This window comes from Capra hircus, chromosome 10 (genome assembly GCF_001704415.2).
Source record: "Capra hircus breed San Clemente chromosome 10, ASM170441v1, whole genome shotgun sequence".
Taxonomy (NCBI): domain Eukaryota; kingdom Metazoa; phylum Chordata; class Mammalia; order Artiodactyla; family Bovidae; genus Capra; species Capra hircus.
In genome coordinates this window covers 66,995,764-67,021,669 of record NC_030817.1, presented here as the reverse complement: position 1 = coordinate 67,021,669, position 25,906 = coordinate 66,995,764, and the positions used below count along the sequence as shown (strand labels likewise).

Below are 25,906 nucleotides of genomic sequence, written 5' to 3'. Positions count from 1 at the left end.
GCCTCCTTCTTTAAACATGTCCCCCAACACAGCAAAGACAGTCTGGGCCACATTGATAGCTCTACAGGCAAACAACAATTTCCCAGCCACAGGGGCTGGCCGCCCTGATCTTCAATAGAGAGCTGAGTCTCAAGGTCTAGGAAAAGCAAGGCACAATGTGTGGTGCAGGAGAAACACACCAAGGCTGGGTTTCTCCTCTTGCCTAGGAGCCCCAGCACTGGGGTCCTTCTCTCTGTCAGAGGTGTTCCTCCACCCAGTCTCTCCCTGGGCTACTCCCAGGCTCTAGTGACTCCATACTACCCTTTTTGCTGCGCCTCCTTTTACCTCCTAAAGCTCCCCTCCCCCGCCTGAATTGGGAATGAGGCTTTGTTCTAGGGTGGACTCAGCATTACTCAAGAACCTACTATGTGCGCATCCAGGGCTTGCTGAAGTGAAGCCCTTTGCCGGCTCTGGCACTACAAGGTGCCCAAGACACAGTCCCTTCCCGCACCTCCCAGGGACTCCCACACCTCCATGTGACCTCAGCCTGCTGTGCCCACCCACCCCGCTGACCCCGCGGAGCGTGCTCAGGCTTGGAAAGGCACGTCTGTGGGTGTGAGACGGAGCCACAGCATTCGGTGACTAGGGGGAAGCCAGGTAAGTGTCCACACTTGGTCCCATCCTCGCTTGGGGACGCGAGGGAGGGAGTCCAGCCTGGGCTGTCAGGCTGCCCGCCCCCACCTCCCTCCCCCAGAGAGCTCGGATGTTCCCCGCGGTAGTGGAAGAGGGTGTGTGGGTGTCAAGGACTCACAGACCAGGCTCTGCTGTCGGCTGCAAATGGATGAGGGTTCCACACTCTGCTTCTAAGAAGGGTGAATTAGGAGCTGGAATCGGGGGTGGTAGGTGAAGGGGAGAAAGAGAAAAAAGAGATGCGGGTGAGGGGTTACCAAGCCAGGACCGACCTTGCTTGAAAGGAAAGGAGACGTGGCAGGCAGGGAAGTCGGAAAGATGAGGCAAGGGCGGGAGGGGCTTCTCAGCAGTCGGGGCCCTTTCGTTGGAGTCTGGGGCCCTTTCTGCAGGAAAGGGGGGTTGTCCTCGCTTGATTTTCAGCTGGTCTTCCCGAAGCTTTGCCCTAGGGGCAGCAGCCGCTGGCGAGCGTGGGGGTGGTCCTCGGCCCGCAGTTTTCTCTCGAGGGTGTCGGAGAGGAGAAGGGGGACGAGGGATGTAGAGAGGTGACCGCCAGGGGGGGTGAGATTAGATTTCGGGGTGGGGGGTATCAGCTAGGGGATTGGGGCTCCAGGGTCGGGTCACCATGGGATACTGGCTCATGTTCCGGAGATGAGAAAATCCAAGAAGCCGGCAAAGAAAACCACCTTCCTCCACCACCCTTGGCACCGTACCCCTCCCCCCAGGCCCCACCACTCCCCGCACCGCCTCCCCCGGCCGCCTCGTGCTGCCCCCTGCGTTGGGACGACCGACCCACGGTTCTGATTGGTTGGAGACCGGGAGGGGGAGCCGAGGGCCGGATTGGCTGGCGGGGCCAGCGCAGGGCGGGGCGGCTGATTGGCGGAGCTGGCAGAGGGGCGCGCTGCTGATTGGCTGGGGACGAGGAAGCAGGAAGGAGGGCGGCGGAGGCTCAGCTCTCGGGGAGTTTGTGGGGGAACCGCGAGCGGCGTAGCGGATCCCGGAGCCCGGCCCCCGCCGCCCGCCCGTCCGGCTGCCTGCCCCGCCCGTCCGGCCCCCGCCGTCCGCCCGCCCCGGCCAGGCGCGCCCGCCCCCCCGACGGCCCCGCCCGGCTGCGGCCCCCGCTCCGCCCGCCCGGCCCCGGCCCCCAGGAGGAGGCGCTGACGCAGCAGCGTGGAGCCCGGGAATTGAGCGCCCCCGGGGGGTTCCAGCCGCCGGATTCCAGCCCGGCCGGGGCCTGCGGGCGCCCAGAGCCGTGCCGTCCGCGCCGCCGTCCCGGTGAGCTAGGGGCCTCGGTCGAGGAGGGGGGAAGGGGCGAGCGGGCGGGCGGGAGCAAACGAGGGAGGCAGACGAGTGAAGGGGAGAGGACCGGTCGCCCGTCAGCGCGCCCCACCGAGCGCGCAGCGCCGCCGCCCCCGCCAGCCCGGGAAGGGACGGACGGACGGACGACGCGAAGCAGGTGCGGCCGCTCGCTCGCGCCGCCTCTCTCCCCCGGGTCCGGCGCCACGGTCCCGCCATCGGGGAGCGCGGAGCGCCTCGAGGTGACAGCCCCCGGGGGCCGCCCGCTTCGCAGGCCGGGGGCGGGGTGGGTGGCGGCCGCCGGGTGGCAGCTTGGCCGGGTGGCGGCGGCGCGGGCGTCCCGGGCCGCGGAGGGCGGGAGGACGCCGGTCGTTTCTTGGCCTCGGAGGAGCCGGCTCGCCTCCGAGTGCGCGGGCGGCGAGGCCCCCGCCCCCCCGTGCCCCCTCCCCCCATCGCGGTCCCTGAGGCAAGGGGCCGCGGCCGGGGGCGGCGCCGCGGGATCTCCCGCACAGGGTGGGGGGCGCCCTCCCGCGCTGGGAGCTGACCGGTTATTGCTGGATGGGGGGCAGGGGGTGGGGGCCACGCCAGGGCGGGGGTAGTATAGACTCGACCTGATCGGACTGGGAGGAAGGGAGGCGCCGAAGAAGGAAAGGAACCGGTTCGAGAAGCGAGTGTGGGCCGCGGGAGGCCCGGCGAGGACCGTGCGGAGCGGCGGCCGAGTCCGAGGTGGGGCGGGGGGATCGAAGTTGTCAGACCGCCTCCAAGTGACAGCGGGACCCAGTGCTCGCGGCCGGGCCTGGCCCTGCCCTGCCCGCCTCGCCGCCTCTTCTCCGGGGCCGGGGGCCGGGTCAGGTCGGGCCCGAGGGGCCCGCTTGGCGGCGAAGCGCCGGACAAAGGCGGCGCCGGAGCGGGCGCAGGTGGTGGCGTCGGGGAGGGGAGCGGGTCCGAGCTACCCACCCCGAGGGGCGGGCGACCGGGCCGGACTCTGCCCCGGGGATTGCGGGGGCCGGGGCGACCGCCGGGAGGAGCTGCGGCACTGGCTCATGATTCCAGCCTCGGATCGACTCGCTGTTCTGGAAAGAGTGGGGTCGAGCCAGTGGGGCAGAGGTGGGGGTGTGCACGCAGTGGGCTTGGCCAGTGGCGACCCGGTTGCTGGACTTGCCCAAGAGACAGTTCGGTGAGGAGCTCTAGAGCCTGCCAGGAATGAGGTGTTTCGGCGAGAAGAGTCTGCCCAAAAGGTTAATCCCACCTGGGACATCTCCTAGTCTCCTGTTGTCACTGGTCTTAAGAGGGCAGAAGACCAGCTGGACTGGGGACTAGGAGATACCTCCCAGAAGTGCTCCCGGACAACCGTCTTCAGCACTTTTCTTTAGCGAAAGAAGGTGCTCACAGAGAGAAAGGAGAAGCTGAGTTGAGGGAGGAATTTAATGATTAAGTTTAAAAGGTTTCCTATTCCCTGAGAGACTTTCCTCCCACCCTTTCCACGGCTGTGCCTTCTGAAAAAGAGCGAAAAGGGCCCCAGAGAGACCGTGTGTTCTGGAGGAACACCACTGTCCTTGACCAACTAGAGGACATTTGGCAACCAGTGGCTTAAGCCGTGAGCCCCTCTTACCCCACCAGTGACCAAGCTGGGTGCTGGTTTTCCAATTGTAAAAACCCACTCAGTGTTCCGGTGCTCTATCCTGTGATCCCATGCTTAATGGAAGAGTTGGGACCACAAAAACAGACTCAGGGTGTTTAGAGTGTAGACTTTTGTTAAAAATCCGGGTCCCACCTGGGGAAGGTTTTGATGATGAGCTGCTCCCAGCTGTGGTTGAGTGTAATCCCTCTTTGGGAAAGCAGCCTGTCACCCCTCTTAGTCTGAGCATAGAGTTAATTCATGGCCGCCCTCTGTCCCTCTCCCCAGGAGGGTCTAGACCCCAGCCTGGGTGGAGTTGAGGCTTGTGGGAAAGAAAGGGAGGTATTACCTCATGCAGGAGACTCAAAGTTTTTTTCTGAGAGAATTTAATTGTATGTCTAAGGTCCAGAGGATGATGAAGCATCTCAAGGTCTTTGTGTCTTCTGCGGGGCTACCCAGTGTGCATGTGATTCTTTTGGGGGCATCAGAAGGGGGTGACCTGGTCTGGCCACCAGAACTGAAAGGAGAATGGCCAAAACAATGGTTCCCGCTTTGGCTCTCACCTGGCAGGAAACTCATGCAAGTCAGATCAAGTAGTTAAGAGTTTGCTCTGTAGAGTTTAGCCAGTGAAGAGTTTCTCTTCTTTCTATCTCCCTCTCTTTCTTCCTTTCTGTTGCCCTGCTGTTCCCATGTCAGGCCTATGTTGTTGTCATGGCCTTCCTTTCCCTCTTGTTTGTACTGGCCCTTCTGATCCATTTCCATACACAGCTGCTAGGTCGTTCTTCATAAAGCGCTCCTTCCCCTATGTCACTCCCCTACCCACAATCTTATAGTGACTCCCCGTTTCCTGCAGTCTCATCCTGGACAGTGTCCCTTAAGGCTTTCCCCTAGCCCCGATGTGCTGAACAGGTTTATCACCCTGCCTCTTTGCTCCTCTTGACTTCCCCAGTTGTCCCCAGTTAAGAGTCCCTTGCCGCCTCCTCCTCCTGCCTGAACCCTACTCATTCTTCATTTCAGACCACTCCAGGCCAGTGTTGCTTGCCTCTCAGATTGTGACCCTGGGTTTTATAACATGGCATCCTCTTGAGTGCTTTTGTTCTTTGGAAGTTTCTTAAGGATAAGGACAGTATGAGTATTAAACCTGTGTGTGCGTGAGTATTCCAGGATTTGTGATACAGTGCTGTGCATGTCATTTTTTTTTTTTTTTTTTTTTTTTTTTTTTTTTTTTTTTTTTTTTTTTTTGTGTTTTGTGTGCATGTCATTTTTATTGAATGAATAAAAGCAGTTGACTGCTTAGTTGAGTGGGAGCAGAGGGGAAACCTGCCCTTCTGTTTCGCCAGAACTCCAGATAATATGGAGTCCTCGGTGGTTTCCGACCTTTTCTGCCTAAGGCACATACATAGGGCATGTTTGGGGTGCTTTAGCGTGGGGAGCAAATGATTGCTTCTGATTTTCCAGCTGGTGAAGAGTCTGTCCTGTGGATTGCTCACATGACACCATATAGACATGAATTGGAAAAGGGCTGTAATCCTGTTTTCCTCCTACCTCACCAGGCCATTCTCCCCACCCGGCTTTGCTGCTCTTATGCAATTTTCCTTGTTGTCCATGCTAAATGAATCCATATGTTTTATCTCTTCTCAATCCTGGGTGTAAATATGGGAGAAAATGCGGTGCTGAGAGTAGAAGAGAAAGATTCCTGTTCTGGCCTGTGAATGGGGCTTTGGGGACTGATGTTGGAGGAGATGTTTATAGGGGCATCGCTGACATGGGAGGCATGATGAGCCCCACACTGGACTCATCAGAAAGGACAGCTTATGATCCCAGCTCTCTCGGAACTTCCATTTTTTGTTTACTACCAACCCTGGACCATGGGGAGATGGGAGAGAGGGCTGGTGACTGGTTTGAGTCTAAACAGTGGAAAAAATAAATTCTGCATCCACCCCCTTTCCCCCAAACCTCCCCTTTGTGCCCCAGTTTGATGATTAATGGACCAGCATTTCCCTTCTAAGCGGGAAAGCCACCCCTCACAGTTGCCATGGCAATGCAGACCGCTCCCCCGTCAATTAAAAAAAAAAATCTGTACTAGTTCTCTCCTCCTTGCTTCTACAGTAGCAGGAGACAGGCTACCTCTGAATGAATATCCTGGCCTCTCTTCTCAGCTGCCCAGGCTGTTTTCTCTGTGTGTCCTAAAACACAGCCCTTCCTCTTTTCTGAGGTTCGTCTCTGAGGTTCGTCTGAATTTCTTCACTCTGAACAAATCGTGCCCCTCTTAGATCCAGCAGCCCATGGAACACTGTTACAAAGAAGCAGAGAAATTTTCTGCCTTTTTATTCATCCACAATGTAGATTAAAAACCACAAAGGACCTTCTTCTATCTTTTCCTTTGGGGTTAAAAAAAAACAGTCCCTCCACACCATCTCTAGTTTGTAGAGGCTTAAGTTCGGGAGCATTCTGACATCCTTAAAGGAAGTTTCAGTAAATCTGGAAGGGATTCAACCTTCAACATGAGTAGTTCACATTGGAGTTCTATGGGGATTTTCGATTTATTTTCATTCCTCCCCACCTCTCTGTCCCAGCACTCAGGAGGACTTGTGTGTTTTCATTTTTATCTGTTCTTACTCCTCTTGGCCTTGCTCCGGCAACATCTGGCCTGAGCGCCCTGTCGCAAGGTGAGTCATTAAAGAGGGGAAAAAAAAATCTTAAGGGGAAAAAGTTGAGAGGCAGCCTGTGTCGAACTAAGGCTGCCAGTTGAAGCTGCCGGGTTTATGGAGCATTATACGAACAGCCCCAACATTTAAGGGCCTCCGTTTTATGAATGGGTTGTGAGGAATGTAAATAAAGCAGCATCTCTCAATGGGGAAGCATTTTACATAAGCAGTACTACCCTGGCCCAAGCATTTATGGGAATTTGCTAGCATAGTCTGGCAGGACTCACTTCCTTTGTGAACTTGCCATTGTGCTGGGGACTTTGGAGGGACAAGAAGAGTGCGCTTGGACACAGAGGGCAGCCCCAGCACTCTGCTCTGCGGGTCCCCAGCCTTGATGGGCCAGCTCACCCTGAGAAGATGGAGTCAAGAGCCTGTAGTGATTAGAAGCGTAGGCTCCTGGGGCCTGGGGTCCTGAGATTCTGCAGGTTCCCGCTTCACCTTCAGGCTGCTTCGACCTCCAAGGAACAAGGGACAGGGAGGTCCTGGGTGATGAAAACCTGCCCGGTTTTATGGGAGGCACCTAACTGGAGTAAAATAGACTGGTTTGAATTTCAGCTCCTTTGTTTCCCCTGCCCACCTCCTGGTTCTGCCACTAATGAGCAGTAAACCAGCTAATAGGGAGAAGGGACGAAGAGCAGCAGCAGTCGGGGGTGCTGCAGGCTGCCTGCTCAGGGCCAGACAAGTGCCCTTCGCTCCACTGAGCTGGCTTTGCAGAGCGGCTGAGTCCTAGCCTGGCCCTGGGGTTCCAACGGAGGGATTGCTGTCCTGCCCTAGGCAACTTGGTCTAGAAGCTGAGGGTCTGAGGATTGTGGGTTTGGTGAGCAGGCCTCAGGGCAAAGTCATGTCCAGGACTTTGTGTCATGTCCTAGGAAGGATTTTCATCCAGATTCCATCTTTCCCAGTGAGAAACACCTGCAAAGTTGGGTGGTTATTAACCTGACTCAGCCTCCCACCAAATAATAATAATAATAATAATAATAATACCCTTGAGATAGATCCTCTGCAAGCATCAGGAGTAAAAGAATGGCTTTTTCTCTCAGCCTCCCTGAGGTTTTGAAACGGGAACTTACTTCTGAGACACCATAATAACCAAGTTACCAGGACAAAAAAATGACAGTAACTCGTCTTAGTTAACAGGATCAAGCCAGGAAGACACTCAGGGCCTACGTTTTTTGGTGTGTTGCTGTCTCTTGTGACCCCCAGGCCTCATCTGGAGTGGTGATGGCCCCAGCGGGAGATTTGCTTCTGGCCTGGGCACTGTGGAGTCTGAGAAGGGGAGGGTCTGCGGGAGACTTAGCCCAGAGCTCCACTGTCCCTTCCATTCTCAATGCCTGTTCAAGCCTTCACCCTCCTTAGATGCAGCTCTTTCAGTTTCCTGCCTGAAGAGGAGAGGGGTGGCCCACACTCAAGCCCTTCTCCAACTGCAGCTGCATGTCTAAAAGTGTCTGGAGAAAATTCAGTTTGTTAATCACGTTTTCATCTGGTCAGATGGTTTAGAGGTGTATTGTTATTGGCCATGCCATGTGACTCTAGTCCTCCAACCAGGATTTGAACCCCAGCCCGGCAGTGGAAGCATCACATCCTAACTGCTGGACTGCCAGGGAATGCCCTAGAGTTGAATTATTAGTTTTTAGAGGACCTTTGTAGATATCACAGGAAAGGTATTAGGGTGCTGCTTGATGCCAGGATATTGTGATGTGTATATCAGAATGGAAGATGGAGTCAGGTTTGGCAAGCCTGTCTCAATATTGGGGGCAGAGCTGTTCTCTGCCTGGAGGGGTTCACACAGTTTGGACAGAGTGTAGAAAAAATTGTAAAATGGATAAAATGACTGCAAGAGATGATCATCAGGGAGAATTGAAAGGACTTGAATTTATTCAGCCCAAAGAGGTAGCCAAGAGGTCAGGTAATATGTCTTTGAATATTAAGATGACTGATTGGAGTGTGTTGACCGAATTTCAGTCTTCATTGCAGTTTGTGCTGGAGATTTCATCTGATTCAAGAGACGTGGTTAGGATGGCGGGGGGCGGGGAGTGGACTATAGATTCTTTTCCTAGATTTACTGTAAAATCAAGAAAACCTGTCTTTGCAGCCCCTACCCTTTTCAAAGATATAAAATGGGTTTGTTTTAGAAGTACATCTAAGAACATACTGGGAACTTTGAGTAGACTCTTCTGTAGAAACAGTCTGTAAAACTATGTATATGTTCCATGGCCAGTACATAGATGCCATTTAATCGTAGTACATCTTCAATTCCTTTGTGGTGAGAAATCAAGAAAAACTAATAATGTGTTAATGCCAATACTTAAAACAGCTCAGAAAAGCAAAATCGCACATGCAGGATTATTGGCCTGTGACTCAGCCAGCAGCCATCCTGTGTTGCGGTTCGGGGCGTGGACTTGGGGACTGACAGCAGCTGCCCTGCCTCCGCCCTTGATGGTGCGGGAGTGTGGGCAAGTTCTCTTACCTCTGTGCTTCTGTTTTCTCCTTGTTAGGATGAGATGATAGCAGCCCCCAGGGGGTGGGGAGTGGCAAGGATGAATGAGAGTTATGGTGACTGTAAGATATGGAATGAGAGAAATATTCTCCCGACATAGCTGGGCAGGTTGGGAGGGAGAAGGATGGTAGTGGAAGAAGGTTGTGCTGTATAACATGAGAGAATTCCTAAAGTAGCCCGTTGAACTGTGGATTACACTAAAGAGGCATGGTGGACTCCTAGGGATGAGGGAGAGCTTTGAGGTCAGAGTTTCTTGTCCTGGGCTCCAAGTGGTGCCATCAGCCTAGGGTAGAAATGTTATATGAAGGGGAGCAGGTGGGCAGCCAGATCTTCATTTGTTCAGCAAGCTCTTCATAAGCCCTGTGGATGAGATTTACTGGTAAGGAAGGCAGACCCCGCCTGTCCTGGTAGAGCTTGCATAATGGGAGTGGCACTAAACACTTAGTTAATTAGTGAGATATTCAGGTTAGGTGCCTGTAACTCTAGTAGGGGCTGCCTGTGGTTCTGTTTGTGCTGGCGGAATGTTGGGAAGGCCTGGTCTTGGGTCTTGTTCCTCATGGCTGTTTCATTCAGGGAGGTCAGCACTTCGCTGGGAAGGCCGAGGGCAGAGCTCCCATGTTGGCCTGGCTGGCCAGTTTCTTCATTCAAGACACTAGATAGCACCTCTGGTCTTGGCAAGCCATCTTAGACATCTAAGTTATTGGTTCCTGGAGTGTCCTGGTGGTTGAACCAGCCACATACCCTTTGTCATTCTTTGGCAAGTGCCTGGAGCAGCTGGTGAGCTGATGTGTTTTTTGGAGAACGGGGCATCAGTCCTTGAGGCTTCCTCCTGGTGGGCCTGTTGCTGAGCCTTGAGGCTCCATGGCCCTGTTCCTGCTGTATCTCTTCCGCACTTTCACTGCCAGGAACAAATAGGTCCTGCCCCAGCGGGAGATTTGCTTTTGGCCTGGGCACTGTGGAGTCTGAGAAGGGGAGGGTCTGCCGGAGACTTAGCCCAGAGCTCCACTGTCCCTCAGCCTGGAGCAATTCTGTATGGAGCCAGTGGTGGGCAGTCTGGGGAAAGTTGCCTTCGTCTCCTGCTCTTTCCAAATGTTTGTGAAGCAAATTTTCTAGGGTACTACCCATTTCCCACTGGGCTTGGTACACCTGGCATGAAGTAGACCCTCAGGAAGAAGCTGGAAGTCGCGGCTCGGGTGTGCCCTCTGGGAAGCTGCTTTGGAGCTAAGTTCTCTCCACCAAGCTCTGAGCACTCTGCCACAGCCCTCTCACAGACTCTTGTCCTCTATCTTCCTAACAGCTCAAGCTCCAGTTGCCCAGTCTGTTTTGCACTTTCCCTCAGCTCTTAGCCTGATAACTTGATATGTAGGGGGCAAGGATGAGCTTGTGTTGATCGCCTGTTGTATACCATTCTTATTTAACCGGGTGCTCACAACTCTGCTGTGTCGATCAGGAAACCAAGGTTCAGGAAGTTCAAGCTGTTCGTTGATCGAGCCCACTTGGGATTAGTGGCAACATAAAGTGGCTTCCAGCCCTGTGTGGGTCTCACCTCGCTGAGTTGTGGCGAGGAGCCAGCAAAATGTTGGCCGAATGAGCAAAGGTCACAAGAGGTGCCGTGTGCCCGGGCGTGAGTGGCGGGCACTCTGGCTTAGCTAGACCGACGCCTGCCCTGAGAGGTCTGCCTGGTGCACACTGGAGCAGGGCCCCTGAAAGAAACTAGGGGAGGCAAGTCGCCTTTGGCAAGGACTTGTGCCTTTAAAAGAAAGCCTCTAAAGACTAGTTTTGTATTGCATGTGATTACCTCCTAATTTGTCAGATCTGAGTTTCTTAGAGCAGAGCACTGCAATATGACTAAAATACAATGCTCTCTGCCCACTGTCCCAGCTCAGGGGGCTGTGTGTATAGATTGATTCTAGATCCAAGGGGTAGGTCTTGTCTGCCTTACTCTCAGCCCCCTCCCTGCAGGAGGGGCCTTGCCCTGAGACTAGGAACTGACTGTTTCCAATGAGAAAGAGGAGATTCCACCTATTCTACTGTTCCTGTATTCCTGTGTGTGCATGCTAAGTCACTCAGTCACGTCTGACTCTTTTGAAACCCTATGGACTGTAGCCTGCCAGGCTTCTCTGCCCATGGGATTCTCCAGGCAAGAACACTGGAATGGGTTGCCATGCTCTCCTCCAGGGAAATCATCCCAACCCATGGATTGAACCATCGTCTCTTACATATCCTGTATTGACAGGCGGGTTCTTTACCAGTCGGATACGGATCAACTTAGCACACACGTGCATGACATCTGACTTTGTGTCCAGAGCCAGAAGTTCATGGAGGTTCTAGACACCTGTGTGTCTGGGCGCTCCTGCAGGGAGGGTCAGAGTGGACAGGAGTAGCCAACACTGGGGCTGTGGGACTGGGCTGGTTGGCACCCTGGACCTTGTGTCGGGTAGGGGTGGACCTTTCCTGTACCACTGCTCCCACCTCTCTGGGCTTTTGGGAGCCCCCAGTGTGAAGTGTGAGGAGCAGGTGGTCTGACAGACAAGAGATAGGCTTGGTGCCTCCAGGGCAGGCAAACCCAGCTCCTCAGATGGCCGCCAGACCCCGGGACAGCATGTAAAACCAGCCGCATCCAGACGGGGCAGGCCAGTTCTCTTTGGTCGGCCACAGCGCTTCCTGCCCAGGAGTTTGTAGGAGCCCAGCCTGACTGCAGAGTGAATCGAGTACCCACAGCAAGTGAGGCTGAATGGGCACCAGGGAGGCCTTCTCTCCTCAGGGGCAGAACCCTGGGGCTTGAGCTCTGCACTGCCAGAGTCCTGCTCTCTCTGGGTGCTTGTGCTGAAGCCACAGTCAGATGGTGGCAGCAGGCAGTGCATGCTCTCTGACCCATCCCCCAGGTCTTGAGCATCTGAAGATCTCGCCTTTCTTGTTTCTTGGAGGCCTGGAGCTATTGTTCAGGGTCTGTGGGATACAGTTTCTGCCCCTGCCCTCTGGCTGCATTGTAAACGGAGCCCCTCACCGTCACCTCGCACTGGGTCCCTCTCGGGAAAGCAGTGGCGCTGCTGAGTTCCCAGGGGTGGACTCTCGGGTGTTTTCAGTGGAACAGTTGCAGGGCAGGGTTCAGATGCAGGCTCCGTTTTCAGAGTTCTCGCCGCCCCCACTGGCTCTGGCCTCCTAGTGTGGGGATTTGAGGACCACGGTTGGGCTGCCCTCCCCTGTCTGTGGATCTGAAAGGGGGAGATCCCCGGGATGTTGGCCTGCTTGGCTCCTGCATGATGACTAGTATCATTCTCACCACCGCTCTTAAGTAAGCTTCCTTCTGATGTGTCTCTTTGGGATGAGGAATCTGACGTTCAGCAAATTTAAGTAAGTAATTCATGATGGGCAAACTTGGCGTTTAAATCCAGGTCTGCCTGACTTAAAGCTTTGGTTTTTTCCGTTTTACCAGCTCTGGGGGATTCAAGAGATACCAGCCGCATCTTTATTTGGCTTTATCACAAGAATTTCGGCAGCTTCACCTTTCTGTTTTTCCATGAAGTAATATCAGCTGAGTTTAAAAGAACAGTAGCTTGCCTTTGTGCTCTTGCTGCTTTTCTTCTCTGATAGACGCTTCAAGAAACTCAGTGTCCATGAAAAAGTATTACTCCTTTGAGAGGTGGGGATTATTCCAAAAGAGATTGCAGAGGTGGGCAGTGCTTAGCTCGGTGCCAGCTGCCTGGCTTTAGGTGTAATTGTGGGGAGGTGGCTTGGGACAGAGCCTTTCTTGACCCTCACCCAAGGGGCCACCTGGGTCAGCTCTTGCCTAACTAAGACACCCCCTCCAAGTACTCCCTCCCATTAAGAATAAACCAAAAAGCCAGAATTTAAAGTGCAGTGGTAAGAGAAGTTTCAGGAAGAGCATTGGGGCGGGGGTGGGGTGGGGTGGGGCATGGGTCCTGAACCCCTAAGGGTGAGGTAGGGGTGTGGTCTAGAGCCGGGTAATTTAGAGAGACCCCCTGGCAGGGCTAAGGGCCGCTTTCCAGCCTAGTGCAGCCTCTGCAGGAGTGAAGCAGACTTGACCTGCTCACTCAGGCCCCCACCCCGCTCCTTTCCCCTCTGGTGCCCGTGGCCCATCTCCTCCAGGCCTTTGACCTGCTCTCACACACAGTACCTTGGGGTGTGCTCCACCTGGCCTAGTGGGTGGTGGGGGCTGGGTACAAGGTGCTGCTACAGTTTGAGGGTAAGCTCTCCTTTTTCTGTTTCTGTGGAGATAACTTCACACAGCCAGGCAGACTTGTGATTTTGGATTCATCTTGTGATTCAATGGGTCTTCAGCTCTGAAGACCACCAAACAGCCACTATGCTTCATGGCAGCTGTCAGACTGGTTTTCTTCAGTAAGAGCTTGCTTGACATGGTCTCGGCAAGCTGTAATATGCCCTGGGGAGTCTCTCCTAGGAACCGTCTCCCAAGGGGGCCCAGACTACCTGTCCCTGGGAGGACAGGGCTTCCCAAAGAAAAGGAAGGTAGTCCGAGAACCTAGGCACCCTGGTGGTGTGTTGGCAGTGGTAAGAAGTTCCTGGTTGAACTAGTCTGTAAGTGGGAGAGACAGACAGGGGAGCTTGGCAGAGCTGGAAGGGAAACCAAGCTTTCCTGGTTCAATGGGATCTTCCCCCATTGAGCTAGGCCCCCCTGCAGGTTAGAGGGGCCCTGGCAGGCTGGGCGCCCCCTCCACCCAGCCCCACCCCAGGGAAAAGTTGCTGCCGAAGTTCTCACACGTCCATCTGGCTTCAAAGCATGACTCACTCTCTTCAGCCTGGAGTGAGTGCGGTAGGCAGCAGAGACCCCAGCCTCTTCTGGGGGGTTGTTGGGGGGGTGCCATGGCTGCCTTAGGCACCACATGAGAGCTGGGAGTTGTTCTGCGGGTGACAAGATTTGGCAGATTCAGGGGAGGCTTGCAGGAGGCCTTTATGCTTGATTTGGAAATGTGACTTGCACCCTGTGATTTACTAGGCTTCCCTGGAGCGTTAGCCTCAGGGATAGTGAGTGTCCCTGAGGGACTGGAGGGCTGAGAGGGAGATGCAAGAGTGAGATCCTCTGCAGGAAACAAGTTCTCAGGTTCTGGGGACAGCTCCAGAAAGTGGAAGGCTCCTCTCCTAATCTTCCATGTTGAGCGGGAAAGACTGAGTGGGACCAAGTATCCCAGAATCCCTGGGCCATCCACGCACGTGGCCGGTCTACCAGCCAACTAGGGGTGGAGAACAGACCAAGTCCTTCCTCGGTCTAAGAATTCTTCATTGACCAGACTTGAAAACACCTCCCTCTGTTTGCTTTCCATTTCCCATCTACCCCTCCTTATTCTGCACTTGGTGTCCATGTCCTTAAAGGCCAGGTGACCTCAGCCTTGGCCACCAGCCATTCCCAGGCTGATTGCTGTAGTCACTTGGGGCCTGTTGAGGGGCTCTGGCCCCTGCTCAGCTGTGTGGTCTGTTCACTGTTCTCCAGGCCTTCTGGGAGTGGAGGAGGCCTGGGTGCGGACTTCCCCAGGAAATACAGGTGTCCTTCTCCTTGTCCTTGCTCTTTCACCCTCCGGCACAGGGGTGCCCTGCCATTGAGGGAAGGGCCTGGGGTTGTAAGCACCTGGGATGCTTTTGAAGGTGAAATGAGGCATTGCTAATAAGTGTGCTGAGCAATCAGGGATGGGTGGTCCCCCTGATGAGAAGCAAGAAAGAGTCTTAGGGAGCCTAGCAGATGCCTGGAATTTTTCAGGAGCACTGCAGTCTGTGCTTCAGGAATGAATGGATTTGCCTTCTGTGACTCTCTGTCCTGCCTGGGGCCTGGTCTCTGGATATGCAGGTCCCCGCACGTGGCCAGAGCAATGCCTGGCATGCTGCCTCCCTTTTCCAGTTTTCCAAGTTCTTTCTCAGGGCTGAGGGAAACCCACGCTGCCCTCAGCCTGGTTTTTGAAGCACTGTTTCTCACCTAGTCTGGTTTATCTCTGGAGAGAAGAGACCTAGTGATCCCAGACACTGGCCCAAGGCCACAGGAGCTACTGGAAGGGCTCTGGACTCCCTGGGAGCCCTCAGGCTTGGGACTTTCAGGGTTAAATCCTGGCCCTGCAGGGACTGCTCCCAGCTCCTCTGGTGGAGTGAGAGTGAATAACAATAGCAGTAGGGAAATTAAATTGAAAAGCCAGAGGGGGGTCGCAGAATGCTGGCGAGGGCAGAGCCCAGTCTGACATCTTACTTGGCATCACCTTGCTTTGTTGGAGTATAGGTAGAAAGTGAACAGACCACCACCCGGGGAAGGGCCGGGGAGGGAGCCTCCCACCCCGCCCCTCAATTCTTCATTGCCTATGCCATGCCAGCTTCCTGCACACAGCCTACTTTGGCCTTTTTCATTTAGGGAGAGACTCAGGGGGCCCCAGGTATGTGGGAGGTAGGGGTATCTGCCATGCACATTTAGGGGGTGATGTCTGGTCATGGGCATTGGCCTGGGGCTCTAGGTTTCCTGTGATTCTCTCCTCCATCCTGCCCCTTTCTGGCATCTTGCCTACCTGGAGGGAGTCCTGATAAAAAGGGCTGGACTAACATGGCTGAGCGGCTTTGTCCCGAGTCAGTTCTTCCCTTTGGTACTTTCTTTTCCCAGCTCTTGGTGGCTGGTGGACTTTTAAGGCTGTACCACAGGTCTAGAGTGTGGTCCGTGGGTCTCCTACCTGGGAACACTGGCCCCAACCTTACTGCCATCCCTCCCCCAGGTACTGGGCTGTTTGGAATCTGAACTAAGGTGGGGCTGGCTCCAGGGGCTGGGTGATACCTCCCCTCACGGGCTCCTCACAGCCAGGCCTTCATCCTTCAGGGGACTTTGCAGCAATACCCAGGTTATGGCTGTCCACTGTACTTGCCAGGCAGGTGTCCTCACAGACTAGACTTGGCCTTCTCCACAGCCCAGCAGGCAGGTTCCTCATCTCGGCTTCTCACTGTCCATCTCCTTGTCCTCCTTGGCCAATCTCAGAGGCCCCAGGAAAGGGGAGGATTGATCATGTCTTTGAGGGACTAAATGGACTCCCACCACCCAAGCCCCTATCCTGCCTCAGTGTCCTCAGAGTCTCTTCCTGTCCTGTGATGAATATCCAGTGGGAGAAAAACAGGTGGAAACAGCTGCATATTTTGTCCCCAGCCTTTTCTGTCTTCTGATTCTGGGTTTGCATTGTGCCATAGGCTCCCCAGGTGCTCGGTTCAGAGGAGTGTGGGGTAGCCAGTCCACGCACAGCTGCTGGTAGCCTGACCCCACTAGACTTTTGCACTCTGGAAGAGGGGTCCTAAGAAAATCCAGGCTGGAAATAAAGTGAGGGTAGGCCAGAGTTATTGCAGCAGGTGCTGGAAGGGCTTTAGCTGGGGAGAAGGCAGACCAGGACAGACTTTTCTCATTGCCTACTTCCGTTCTGCAGGTTGGAGATACTCCATGACACACACTCGGAGGAAGTCTCTGCCCATGCTGAGTTCGGGCCCCACAGGCCGCCAGGAGCCCCTGCAAATGGAAGGCAGCAGTGTGGAGCAGCGGGGAGAGGGCGTGGAGCCCGGTCCTCCTGAGAGCACAGAGCACCTTACAGGGCGCCGCAAGAACTACCCACTGCGGAAGCGCCCGTTAGTTCCCGAGAAGCCCAAGGCCTGCAAAGTGCTGCTGACCCGCCTGGAGAACGTAGCCGGTCCACAGAGTGCAGATGAGGCTGATGAGCTGCCCCCCGACCTGCCCAAGCCCCCTAGCCCAACCCCATCCAGCGAGGACACTGGCCTCTCACAGCCCCGCAAGCGGCGCCTGGCCTCCCTCAACGCCGAGGCCCTCAATAACCTGCTGCTGGAGCGGGAGGAGACCGGCAGCCTGGTGGGCACTCGCCGCAGCCGAGGGGGAGACCCCCACCGCAGCCGGGACCGTGACCGGGCCGCTGGAGGCTGGGCCTCCTCTAAGAAGCGGCCCCGGCTTGGGAACCTCGGAGAAGGAAGTCGGGACCTGTCTCCAGAGCTGGCACCAGATGAAGGGGCCCGCAGAGATGGTGATCCAACTCCCAAGAGACTGGCCAGCCTGAATGCGGCTGCCTTCCTGAAGCTGAGCCAGGAGCGGGAGCTCCCCCTGCGCCCACCTCGTGCCCACCCTGAAGCAGATGGGCACTCTGCGGAGCCACCAGCACCCAAGGGCCTGAGGCCTAAGTGGGCCAAGGTTAATGGCAAGAACTATCCCAAGGCCCGACAAGGGGCTGGCTCTGGGGAGGCTGCAGGCCCACCTAGCTGGCAAGGGTGCCCCGAGGAGTCTTGGCCATCTGCTCCCCATCGTGGGCCAGCCAGCCAGCCACCTTACCAGCCCCTGAGCAAGGCTCTGGAGAGCCCCTTGGGGCTGCGGCCACAGCTGCCCCTGCTGATGGGGGGCCAGGCAGCCCTGAAGCCGGAGCCTGGGCGCCCAGGGGAGGAGTCACCTGCCCCCAAGCAGGAACTGCACCAGCCCTCGTTCCCCACACCACAACTCTCCCCGCTCCCGATGCCTGGCAACCCTGCTGACTACAATGGCCTGTATGGTCGGCCTGAGCTCACTGCATTGGGCAACTTCTATCTGTACTGCAGCCAAGACGGGCTGCAGTGTGGGGGCTACTCTTCCTGCCCCATGCTCCCCGAGGGCAAGCTGTCCCCAGTGGCTGCACCTAATGAGGGGCTTCTCTTGGCTCCAAGCTCAGTGCCTGCAGGCACCCCTTTCCAGCACCCTCCATGGGGTTCTCGCTATTGCTCCGATGAGGATACTGGAGCGAATGGCTACAGCATCTGTGAAATGTTGTCCACGTCTCTTACCCACTTCGGCACTACCTGTGGCGGCTGCCCCTACAAAATGCCTTTTGCAGCAGGTATGCCTTCCTAGAGGTGGGGTTTCCCAGGGCATCTCTGAGATGCGGTGTCCCAAGAGGGTGGGCCGTGGACTGGGGTGGGGTGCCTTGGCATCTACAACTGCATGGGAAGGCTAGGGGTTTTGAGAAGGGCGTATTCCCCTGATTTTGTGTGATCAGCCTAGGAAATTCCAGGAAAGAGGCCCATGTTTAGTTCTCAGCAGCCCTGCTGTGTCCCTGCTGTCTGTAGAGGTTTCTAGACTTGGCAGTTGGCAGCACTGTGGTGGTAGAAAGGGCAAGGACAGTCTCTCCTGCCTCTCCTCTGGGATACCCATTCTTAGACTTTGAGTAGCAAGTTAGATGTTGAAATTAGCGCTTGTGCCATGTTGTTCCCATGTCCCTTTTGCCTTCCTTGAGGAAAACTAGAATTCCTTACTTCCCAGGAACCCAGACCATCTGCTTGCCAACCAAGTGCAGTATCCATGGGAGGGATGGTGGATACCAGGCCTGGTAGGTGGTGCCAGCTGTATCAGGACAGTTTCATCCTGGCCGTACAGGCCTTGAAAGAGAAGTAATGCTCACACTTAGCATCGCCTTGCTAGGTGTGGACCAGGTGGGCATACCCGGAGAACAGACAGGCTGCTCTTGGGGCCTGTGGCTTTGGTGTGTACCTTCCCAGCAAGATCAGACACCTGAGAGTCTCATGCTGTAGCTGATGAGACAGCCCTAAGTGATCTCTCTGCCCCCACACTGGCAGGAGTGTCTTCACATGCCTCTCCAGGCTCCCTTCCGGGCGGAAATGACACAACCAGAGCCATGCTGGCCAGCACGTCTGCCGTGCTGCTGGTGAAGTGAGGGGCCATGCCTTCTCAGAGCTTTCTGCCTTCTCCTCCACAGCCTTTCTCTAAGGGGTCTATAAAACAACTTAATAGACTGCTTGACTCTCACCAGACTTGTTGTTTCAGGTTCTGGCGTGAGTAGGAGCTCTGGAGAAATGAGAACAGGCTTTTATTTCTCTTCTGTACCACTCCCTAAGTTTAGTCACCTAACCCGTGGGACCCTAGACCCTTAGCCCTTTGCCCTGGGACACCAGTAAGCACCATGTGCCAGGTGCTTGTTCTTGGTGCTTTATATATGGGAGGCCATACGGCATGTTAATTGAGCACAGAGTCTGTGGCCAGACTGAAATGTTCTCCCCAACCACGTGATTGATTGTGTGACAAACCAGTAAGCGCTCTGTGTCTCAGTTTCCTTAATTGTAAAACGAGAGTAGTGGTACCCACCTCATGGGCTTGTTGTAAGGATGAGATGAATTGATAGAAAAATACTTAGGGCATACTACATGACACTCGAAACTACCTCTTCTGTGGCAAGGCACTGAGAGGTAAAGGGGCTTGCCTGAGGTCACACAGCTGGCGAGTGGCAGCTCAGGGACTCACATCCTCATCTAGCTTCAGATGCCCTGCTCCCAAGCACTGTGGAAGCCTTTAGAAAAGGAATATTAAGTCAGAGCTAGAGATGCTGTTCCCATTCTCCTTCTTTCAGGCTAGAAGAGGAGGTGGAGATGTCTGTGGGCCGGTCTCCCAAGGTCAAGGAACACCCTTGGCAGTCACTGATCATCTACCTTAAGGGCCTCTGACCCCACCCGCCACTGCATTGACCTTTGGGTTCACACTTAGAATTAAGATGGAAGCAGGTTTCCCTGATAGCTCAGTTGGTAAAGAATACGCCTGCAATGCGGGAGACCTGGGTTCAGTCCCTGGGTTGGGAAGATCCCCTGGAGAAGGGAAAGGCTATCCACTCCAGTATTCTGGCCTGGGGAATTCCACGGACTGTATGGTCCATGGGGTCGCAGAGTCGGACACTACTGAGCGACTTTCACTTTCAGACTCTGAAAGCAGACGTGCTGGGGATTCACTGCTTGTCCTTACCTGCCTTGATTCCCTCTCTCATTTTCCCAGAAGGCTGCAGATCCCTGGGCCAGCTGGAATTTCCTCTCCCGGCAGCCGGCCACCCTGCCTCGCCTGCCCACCCCCTCCTGGGGTGCCCTGTGCCCAGCGTGCCACCTGCAGCAGAGCCCGTCCCCCATCTTCAGACACCCACCTCGGAGCCCCAGACAGTAGCCCGCGCGTGCCCTCAGAGCGCCAAGCCTCCTAGTGGCTCCAAGTCAGGTCTGCGCACGGGCTCCAGCTGTAGGCACACTGCGCGGAGCAAGGCCGCCCGCAGGCCCAGCCACCCTAAGCAGCCTCGTGTCCAGCGCCCACGCCCCCGCCGCCGTCGCCGCCGCCGCACTAATGGCTGGGTGCCCGTCGGGGCTGCCTGCGAGAAGGCCGTCTATGTCTTGGTGAGCGCCAGCTCCCAGCCGATGGGGAGAAGGGAGGGTGGTGGCAGGGACACAGGACCTGCAGCGAGGTGGATCTCAGGAACCCCATCTCTGGCCACTCTTGAGAGGTGACAAGGGGTTCCAGCTCAGTTTTACCCTGGGGAGGTGATCACGCTGCCCCAGCCTGCTCCCCCAGCCCCTCCTGATCCGGTGTCCTGTGCCTTGGGGAGTCAGGGAATACACAGTCAGTCACAGCTGGTGGCTGCCATCTCCATCGCTGACTCTCAGAGAGGCCTCCTGATGAGTCTTCACCTCTCATCCTGGATTATAAAGTAGAGGACTTCCCTGGAGACTTTTTGGGTAAATATGTACAGGGGAAATGGGGATAAGCATAGGAAATTAGTGACAGAGGAATGTCTGGGATGATGAGAAGAATGTTGGCTAAAATGTATCGAGCACTTCTGAGGGGCCAGAACTGAGTGAAATTTTTGCATGCATTATCTGCTTTCATCCCCGCCACTGCCCTGTGAGGTACGCCGCACCCTGTGGTCCTGTAACTACCCTCATTTGAAGACAGGCTTAGCAGTAGATTAAGTAATTTGCCCAAGGCTTCGCCACTTACCGTGGTGGTTTAAGAGTCAAAATCAGACTGTCCATTAGGAAACTTGAGGACTGCCCGGTGCTGGGGGCTTGGAGTGTGAAAGCCGGCTATCAGGGGTGAGGTGTTCAGACACAGCCCCAGAAGTTTTGAGTCACTCTCTTAGCTCTGCTCTCATTTATCGCCCTTTCTCCCACTCTGCCCCAAAAGCCAGGCTCAGGGAGGAGGGGACAGAGCGCTCACCGCTTTTGTAGTCTGTTGTCCACAGTGGTTTGACTCCTCTGAGGAGATCACAGAGGGAAACAACATCACTCCCTCCCCATGCTGAGTGTGGCCCCACAAGCCTTGTTTGTGTCACTGGTTTGTTGCTCAGGATGAACCGGAACCAGCCATTCGAAAGAGCTACCAGGCAGTGGAGCGGCATGGAGAGACCATCCGAGTCCGGGACACTGTCCTGCTCAAGTCAGGCCCTCGAAAGACGTCCACACCTTATGTGGCCAAGATCTCTGCCCTCTGGGAGAACCCCGAATCAGGTACCCCTTGCCTAGAGTCCAGCTGGGCACTAGTGTCCCGCGTTCTTAGCAGAGTCTGCCTCCCTCTAAGCCAGCGTCTGTCTGTTGCTCAGGGAGACAGCCTTGGGCTGGGCTTGGATCAGCTCATTAATCTTTCCGGCTATCAGGGACTGGGCACCCATCACCCTGCCTCACCTGTCAGTGCCTTTTTCTCCTTCCTCCACACCTAACAGCATTCTCGGCCACTGAGTTACCAGACTTGGCCCAAGGCAGGGGATGGGGTGGCCGGAGCTCGCAGGATTGGCCCAGGCTTTGAAGTTGGATGAGTCTCCAGGGCAGGTGGCTAGCCCACCTGCCCATCTCAGTCATTGTGGAGTTGCCAGCTCAAGCCCTGATTGCTTCTGTTTCCCTCAGGAGAGCTGATGATGAGCCTCTTGTGGTATTACAGACCAGAGCACTTACAGGGTGGCCGTAGTCCCAGCATGCACGAGGTGAGCTGCCTGGCGGCGGGAGGCAGGGGCATGGAGAGCATGGTGTGGGGCAGCAGCCTGGCTGGTCTGGTCCCTGGACTTGTCACCTGGGACACCAGAGAACCTGGGGAGGGGCAAGAGTTGTAGCCTCTTTTCCTAAGACTGCCCAGTTCGTGTCAGTGGGTCTTTTGCCCTAAAAGGCGGGGCAGAAAGGAGCCCCTAAGGCAGGGGGTGCCAGAATGGGAACAAGTATATACGTCCTCCTGGTGACAGGAAGGGGGAGTGCACACCTTTAGTGTCATGCGATGTGAGAGGGAGGGGAGGAAAGACTCTCCTGGCACACCCGGGTATCTCCCAAGCTCTGCACTCAGAGAGGTGATGCCATCTGGGTGTGATTGCTCCACCCCCAGACTGGACTCCCTTTTGCTCTTTTTCCCCTTGCTGGGACCTTTTTCCTCTAACCGGGAGGATGTGCACCAGCTCCTCTCTTCTCCCCTGGGCTGGGGTGGGGGTCAGGAGGCTGATCTTAGTCAGGGGCTGGAGCAGGCACCTGGCTCCTCCTGAGAAGGACAGGACCTAGGAGGAATGCCCTGGGCTGTTTGATGGGATCAGTTAGGCTGAAATTCCAGGAAAGCTCCTTGGCTTCCTGGGCGATAGCTGGAGTTAATCTGTTTTGGGTCAGGAGTCCCAGCAGAGTTCATGTCCATCTTGCTCTTGGAGTTAGGTGCTTCCCACCCTGGTAGCCAACCTCCTTCTGTCTCCCCTTGAGCCTTTGCAGAATGAAGTTTTTGCATCACGACATCAAGACCAGAACAGTGTAGCCTGCATCGAAGAGAAGTGCTACGTGCTGACCTTTGCCGAGTACTGCAGGTGGGTGACGCCCTGTACCCCTGGCTTGCGCCTCCCCTCAGACTCCCCAGACTATTCGTGGGTTGCCTGTGATCCCCAAGGGGATTTGACTCATTGGACCTGACCTCCTAGAACTTTTTTCCGGTCTGCTTCCATCATCCTGATTTTTATAGGAAAAAAAATAAAATTGTTCCCCTTTTGAGGCAGAGTGAATTGGGACAGAGTTTCAGGGGTGGGGATGGTTACAGTACTGCTGTCAGAAGGCAATCAAGGAGAATTGGCAGGTGTTTGGTAGGGAGGTTCAGTAGGTGTGGGTCCCCAGGGACCAAGAAGATGGAGTGGTGGTTGGCAGAGAGGGCATAAGCCCCAGGACAGGAATGGAGGCAGCAGCTGCCCTTGGGGAGGCTGGAGGGGATGTCCAGCTCTCTGGGCAGGGTAGGGAAGGAACTGGTCTTCCTGCTAAGACAGCTGTGAATGGTGTGTCACTGCAGATTCTGTGCCATGGCCAAGCGCCGGGGCGAGGGGCTTCCCAGCCGAAAGACAGCACTGGTGCCCCCATCTGCGGACTACTCCACCCCGCCACACCGCACAGTGCCCGAGGACACGGACCCTGAGCTGGTGTTTCTTTGCCGCCATGTTTATGACTTCCGCCATGGCCGCATCCTCAAGAACCCCCAGTAGCCTCCTCACACCCATGCTGGGGCTGCCCACGGGCAAATGGGGCTCAGGGCAGGGGGCACTGCTTGAAGCACAGCACTTGGTTAAGGGGCCACAGGAGCTCAAGGTGGCTGGCCTGTGGTTCTCTTGTGGGGGAGGGCAGGGGCCCCTGAGGGATTGGGCCCCATGGGAGGGAAGGGGAGGTCAGGGTATAAGAAAAGCATCAGAACCCTCAGCTTGGCCCAGGGTGCCTCTCGGGGGTCCATGGGCAGAGGCTCCTAAAGAAGCAGTCTTCCCTGAGGCTGGGCCAAGCCTGAGGGGCATGGGCCCTGGAGGGACTGGGGGAAGGTCCTTCAGGAACCATGCCCTTCTTGATCCTCCCCTGGGCCCTTCAAGGGGGCATGGGAGCCAGCTTTACCTCACCCACTGTGACCCGCTGCCTCCCCATTAGCCTGGGACCAGGCTCTCCCAGATGCTAGCACAGCTCGGAGCCCATTCCTTTGAGGCCTGGAGAGCCAGTGTCTGGCTCCCAGAGCATTGACTTTCTCTTCCTGAACTTGGGGCCTTTCTCTGGCATTCCTCCTTTGCCCTTGCAGTAGCCCTTGGTGCTGGGACAAGTTACCAGCCCTGACAGTCATGGGTGTGGCCCCCTCGTGGGAGTCAGCTTCCTGTCCACCTCCTGGTGAAGGCCACCCAGCAGGTCTGGCTTCCCAGAAGTTAACTGATTAACACGGGCTTTGTCATGTCTGGGAGAGCAGAAGAGAGCTGGGAGGGGGTGGGGGCAGGGGGCAAGGAAAATTGCTACCTGATTTATTGAAGACTTCTCCTCTTGCCTTACACTTGGAGGTTCTAGGAAACCTCTTGCAGAACTTCACACATGACTCTTCAAGCCACACCCACCTGAAATCAAACCAAAGGAGTGCTGTGGCTCTCTTTGCCCCTGACACCCCTTTCCCTAGTCTTTTGTAGATTGCACTAATTTACATCCCAGCAAGAATCAACACTGTATCAGTCCACAGACCTGCTGAGCTGCAGCCACTCACTCTAGGAGCTAAAGACCTGCATTTTTAGTTTGTTCCTGTTGCCAAGGGGCCCTGTTGTCACCTCATGCCACTCCCCAGAGTAGATTAGGAGGCTCAGCCCCCTGCTGTCCTTGCCAGGAGTAGGCCCTGGCCCTGGGGCACTCTGTGGGGCTGGAGCAGCCTGGTTCTTTCCTATTTGTACCAAAGAGGAGCCTGACGGGGAGAGGGAGTGTGGCTTGGGCCTGGTGCTGGGTGCATGCTCAGCAATTCTGCAGGGTACCACCTTGGGGACAGGAGCCAAGCAGGGCAGGACTGGGTCCCCCTCCCCTAGAGAGGGGCAGACACAGACCCCACAGGCTGAGGAGGTTGCAGTGGATGAGGACAGTTGGGCAGGAGCTGGAGAGGCAGGTGGAAGCAAACCCTGAGGGCACACCCAGCAGTCCCCAGCCCTGCCCTGTCCCTGTGCAGACGGCTCCTCCTGGACCATTCAGAGGTGAATTCACACGTGGGAAACCCAATCTCAAACCCCAAGGGAAGAAACTTGGGTCCCTTCTTACTGAATAAGCTGTTTGGAGGAAGACATCAGTCAAGGAGGGTGGGGCAGTAAGAGAGGGTGGCAGAGTGGGAGCTGCTAAGGAGCCCAGCCTCACCCAGCAGGAGGAGGTCAGGCCTCCTCCAGGGAGGTGGGGTCCATTGCCCAGAACTTAAATGCTTTTGAAATCTCTTAGATGTGGAAATATTTTTTGAACCTGAAAATGCAGCTGGTAGAATTTCAGTGGAAGCATAATTCATGTAAAATATATTTTAGTTGATATTTTGTAAAATGCACTTTTTGTGTGTGTCGACCCTGGTTTCTCAGATCTGTATTTCAGTGTTTACAAGGGAGGGAGGGCCTTTCCTCACCTCCCTTTTGACAGAGATTAGAAGTACTTCTTTAAGAAAAAAATAAATTTGAGAAATTGTATTGATTTAGAAAAGGACCATTTTCTGCGTGTCCTGTCATCTTTTTGTGTGTGGGCTCACACCTCTTTATTTTGGAGGGGCTCCTTCTTAACTATTGCAGTGCAAGGACTCACTGAGGCCTGTAAGCCAAGAGCACAGGAAAGGGGAGGGTGGGTGGAGAGCAGCAGCAGGAGAGGACACAGAGGGAATGGCAACTTGGAGTTGATTTCTTCGCATCGTGGTAGCTGAAGCCACCTGCCTGGGCTGAGGGAAATCCTCGGGTCACCAGTTCTTACCTGGCTGGTGACCTGGGAACTCGCCTCCAATTGGTTGCATGGTGAAGATACTGTTTCATCACCTTCAGTCATGCCCCTGGAGAACTGGTCAGCAGAAACTGAGGGCCTTGGCATCTTGCACCTGTCACTCACGAGGAATTGAAGGCCACATCATGAGGCAGGGACTCAAACCTGGACCATTGGTTCAGTCAATCCAGCCCTCTCCCCAAAGCCTCAGTGTTGACTGTGTCCAAGGTGGGACGTCGTCTAAGGCTGGGGTGTTCCTTGGAGGCAGTTAATGCTGCTCAGCTGTCCCCTGCATTTTGGAAGCACGTCTGGGTAGGTGCATTTCCATAGGGGTTACTGGTGACACAAACACCACCATGGATGTACTGTAGCACTGACATCAGTGTGCTGCCCACGAGAGTCCCGTGAGATGGGTGGTATCCTATCATTTTACAGACAGGAAACTGGTGTGGAGACAAGTATTTTGTCTAGAGACTCCTTTAGAGTAAGTGGCTGTTCCTGTATTCAGACTGCCTCACTGTGACTGCTAACAGAAAACTGCTCAGAGAAATGAACGCATGTGACCCATTTAGCAAAAACTTTCTGAAAGTTGTTTTCTCCTCTCCTGGTATA

At 55.4% G+C, this 25,906-nt stretch overlaps 1 protein-coding gene across 3 annotated transcripts; it reads left to right on the top strand.

Annotated features, from left to right (window-relative positions):
- BAHD1 (bromo adjacent homology domain containing 1) lies at nt 1,775-25,031 on the top strand. Of its 3 annotated transcripts, none has more exons than XM_018054446.1 (7): nt 1,775-1,941; nt 16,201-17,640; nt 19,584-19,963; nt 20,914-21,073; nt 21,467-21,543; nt 22,292-22,392; nt 22,863-25,031. In XM_018054446.1, exons 2-7 carry the CDS (start codon nt 16,215-16,217, stop codon nt 23,050-23,052), a joined length of 2,334 nt encoding a protein of 777 aa, XP_017909935.1. In that variant the 5' UTR covers nt 1,775-1,941; nt 16,201-16,214; the 3' UTR covers nt 23,053-25,031. The 3 variants fall into 3 exon arrangements, with proteins under 3 accessions (XP_017909935.1, XP_017909936.1, XP_017909934.1); XM_018054447.1 differs by having other exon boundaries at nt 19,581-19,963; nt 22,301-22,392; XM_018054445.1 differs by having other exon boundaries at nt 19,581-19,963.